This window comes from Buceros rhinoceros, unplaced genomic scaffold, assembly GCF_000710305.1.
Source record: "Buceros rhinoceros silvestris isolate BGI_N320 unplaced genomic scaffold, ASM71030v1 scaffold42644, whole genome shotgun sequence".
NCBI lineage: Eukaryota > Metazoa > Chordata > Aves > Bucerotiformes > Bucerotidae > Buceros > Buceros rhinoceros.
In genome coordinates, this window is record NW_010408378.1 from 2,633 (window position 1) to 6,611 (window position 3,979).

The following is a 3,979-nucleotide window of genomic DNA, read 5'->3' on the forward strand; positions in this document are numbered from 1 at the left end:
GCAAGCGGCTTCTTTGCCAAGGGAGTCTCCAGATGTCGGCAGCTGCTGCTGACAACTGCTTGAAATGGACTCAAAACCACGGGTTTGCACAGGAGGAACTTGTCTGAAGTCCCGTGTGACTCTTGGCTGGAGCAGAGTGTTTTCTGGCGCAGGTCAGGAGCGGGGCACAGCAGACTGGTGTCAGGGCAGGGGGTGTTCTCTGCCCCACCTCTGTGAGCAGGTGCAGGAAGCTGGTAACAGCTGCTTCCTCTGCTCCTGGCTGGACCTCGGCGCGGGTGCGAGCTCCGGACAGCTACACCCAGAGCAGAGCACGTCACCGGGGGGGCGATGTGAGCTCTCCCAAGGCTGTTACTTTTTTGTTTTGCCCTTGCGCTTCTCAGCAGGCCCTGACTGGAAACTCCGCTGTCCTTAGAGCTCCTTGTTGGAGCAGAGGTCTGGTTTGTGTTTCTTTTTGGAACTTCTCAGCTATGCTGGAGTTAACTGTTGCCCGTGGAGCCAAACAGACGTTACCAATGATTCTTTTGCAGCCATTTCACACTGCTGCCTGTCCGTTTTCCATTCTGCTGCTGGCACGGGTGCAGTTCCCAGTCAGTCACCAGTGAGCTGGACCACGACGCCCAGGATCCAGCTGAGATGTCAGTGGGGAAGTGGGTTAGAGCGCAGGTTCTTTGCCATAAAGCTGCTACTTCTGGCTGGGAAAGATTCCAAACGGCTGGTTCTTGGGAGGAGTTTCATTTCACATCCGCCACATTCCTGTGGCCTGTCCCAAGTGTCTGGTGCTGGTCAGTGCTGGGAGAGATGGGACCTGCTGTGGGGTCAGGGGCGTTTTCTCAGCCCAGCACTTCTACATCAAACTTGGATTTGTCCTTCTCGGGACTCAGACGCCAGAGCCATTCAGCTCATCCCGTACGTGTTGACAGCAAAGTGTCTGGCCAGGCTTTTAGTCACCTCTTGGTTTGTTTTCCCCAATCAGATCAGATTGATGAAAACCTTAAACTGGCCTTGCAGCAAGACCTAACGACAATGGCCCCTGGACTGATTATACAGGTAATCAGGATCCCACCTCGAGATGGCTAAGGAGGGGTAAGGGCTAAAAGGAAATGGGAAGCTGTGAAACTTTTTTAGAAAATTGCTTTATAAAACAGCGTTTGTTTAACTCGAGGAGTAGAACAGCTTCCCTTCCATCCCCTCTTCACTTGGATGCGTTGGGTTTCTTTTGGGGTTACTCTGGGTACTGGTTTACCCCCGTCATGTCAGGAGATTGTTCAGTGCAGCATTTGCTCTGTGGGCTTTGGACCTGGTGACAGTTTCTGCAGCACATGGAAGCTCTGTGTGGCAGAGCATGCCCTGAGCATTCACTCCCATCCTCTGCTGCCTCGGGGGACATTTGGCGTTTGGTTGTTGGCTGCTTGCCGATGTTTTCTTCGGTCTCTCTTTCCAGGCAGTTCGAGTTACAAAGCCAAACATCCCTGAAACAATCCGGAGGAATTATGAGCTCATGTAAGTGTCTGCGATTTGCACCTTTGTGTTACCAAAAGGAGTCAGTCACCCAGATTAATGTGTTTTCAGAGCCCGCGGTGCTGGCGTGCCCTCTGCCAGGCTGCGCTCAGCCTCGTGCTGCTCTCAGAAAGGGCCTGGTGAGGCTGCACAGATGAGCACGTGCCTGTCACTGGAAGTGGCTGGTGGGTCACTGCTGAGTTGGAGGTGTTTCTCCATCACTTGAGCGCAGAAATCACTTGCCTCTTCCTCTTGACATGGGCCCTGTCTTGAAGAGCCCCCCCAGAAGGTGTGAGTGGTCAATGGGTAGATTCCACCACTAATCCTGTTGTTTAACCAGGATGGAGAAACTGTTGATTCAACAGGCTGAAGGTCTCAAAGCTCTGAAATAACTTTCTTTAACAGCACTTGACATACTGATCCCTGTTCAGTGCTCTGAGCCAGCTGCCTTCTCTTGCCCTGGTCGTTCAGAAATGCCTGCGTTCTCTGCGTGCTCTGCCAGCACAGTCCGTGGGGGCCAGAGTAAGATCCTCTTGTCCATTTTACATCCTTGGCATTTCATAGGACTTTTTGGTGTTGTGATAAATCACGTGTGCTATGGTCATGACAGGCAGAATCCCAAATCAGCCTGTTACCTTTGGCCACAAATACAGCAGGAGCTGTGTTGAGAGAGACTGGGGATCGACCAAAGAGGCTCCCTGCTGTGGGCGCAGGAAAAGACCCTTTGGTGTAGGAGAAGCTCTGTGTGTGCATGTACAGGCCCGCACTTTCCTGGGTGCCGCGTTTTGTAACTGACTGCTTCTGGCTCACTAGGGAGAGCGAGAAGACAAAGCTGCTGATTGCAGCACAGAAGCAGAAGGTGGTGGAGAAGGAAGCGGAGACGGAAAGGAAGAAAGCCCTTATCGGTCTGTACATCTCTGCTTGAAGGCAGTACCCGCAGGGGAGGGCAGGGGGTGGGCAGCAGAAGGGACCCAGACACCAGGCAGGGCAGTGGGTGCGCTGTTGGGGGACCTCTCTGCTCATCTGTTTGCTGCTGAGCTGATTCCAAAGAGTTTTCCAGGAGTTTTTCAAGTGGGTTCCAGCTTTGCCCACAAACACAGAGTGATGCCTTCTGAGGGCTGAAAGCTCTCCCCACGCTTGATTTCCATCAGAAGCAGGTGGTGAGGACTTTCACGGGTGAAGCTGCGGCTGGCATTAGGAGGACTGCGTGACCGCAGTGTGGATTTGCTCTTTTCCATTTCAGAGGCAGAAAAAATTGCACAAGTAGCTGAAATAACTTACGGGCAGAAAGTGATGGAAAAGGAGACGGAGAAGCGAATTTCAGAGATTGAAGGTGAGAGGTTTAGTTTGCAGTTTTGCTTTTTCACTCTCCTTTAGTTTTGCAGCTCGCTGCTTTTTGGAGGTAGGGTTGGCCGAAGGCAGGAGTAGGAATGTTTCTTTGCAGACTCTTCTTCCTGAAACTCTTTCTCAAGGTGATGTTTCTGGGAGGTCGCGCTGTTCTGAAGATGTCGTCCCCCCACCCCCCCCAGCTGATACAGCGCTTTGTTAGGGAACAGCAGGATGTGAAAAGGGCTCTGCCTTTCCAGCGCGGAGAGGCAAGGCTTTACTTTCAGTTACGTTCATTACAGCCCTGTCAAGCTTTGCAGAAGGCCACTGAGGAGCCAATTAAGAGTTTTACAGATCAGCAGCTTCTCATTAGGAATTTTTTTGCAGAAATGCCATGGGTTTTATTTTTTATTTGTTTTTAATGTGTGTCACTGGGTGTCAGGCCTTCAGTTCAGCTGTGCCGGCAGAGAGTTCCTGTCTCCCTTGTTCTTCCTAGGGTCTCTGCTGGGACCACTCTTCTTAGCCGAGAGAGAGAAAGTCATGAGCCAAACCACCCCACTACTGACAGGCCTTGTGAAGGGTAGCAGCTCGCAGCACTCCCTGCTAGTAAGGGTAAACAAATGCTTTATGCAGCTGAGCAGCAATTGGGTCCAGCCTGGGAGGTGTTACAATTGTGCAGCCTCTGTCACAGAAGGAATGTCAGAGATCACAAGGAACCAGCCAGGTTACACTCACCTTGACCTTAACGTGGTGGCCTGATATTACCTCATTATCATCGGATAGATAAAGAATCAGAAAGGAAAAAAAGGAGCATGATGCAGAAAGGGGAAATGTTTCATTCCTTAAATATCTCTGCTGGAAGCTGGGGAATTTCAGTACCCTGCAGGTCAGACCCCTCACGCAACTGTTGATACTGTAGAGAAACAGCTCTCCAACATCTGTCCAAGGGGTAGAGCCTGTGAAGGTTGAAATCGCCTGCCTCTGCGTGCCAGAATCCGAACCTCAGGATCCCAGGCAAAGCCCCAGCTGGGGAATTGCTTTCCCAGTCACAGACTGCATCTGCAGCACAGCCTCCGTGCTGCTCGCGGTCCTGTGCGCATGTAAATGCAGTGGAACAGTTGCTGCCTTTTCCGCTGGCTGGCTGCAGAAGAAAGAG

The 3,979-nt window shown here is 51.8% G+C and overlaps 1 protein-coding gene across 1 annotated transcript in view; it reads left to right on the forward strand.

Annotated features, from left to right (window-relative positions):
- LOC104492306 (erlin-2-like) overlaps window positions 1-3,979 on the forward strand; it is a gene marked incomplete at its 5' end in the record, with an annotated part of 8,321 nt that overhangs the window by 2,488 nt on the left and 1,854 nt on the right. The window contains 4 exons of the mRNA XM_010134845.1: window positions 974-1,047; window positions 1,442-1,500; window positions 2,311-2,402; window positions 2,741-2,830. Coding sequence (XP_010133147.1) covers window positions 974-1,047; window positions 1,442-1,500; window positions 2,311-2,402; window positions 2,741-2,830 — 315 coding nt within the window. The remainder of the gene's footprint in view (window positions 1-973; window positions 1,048-1,441; window positions 1,501-2,310; window positions 2,403-2,740; window positions 2,831-3,979) is intronic.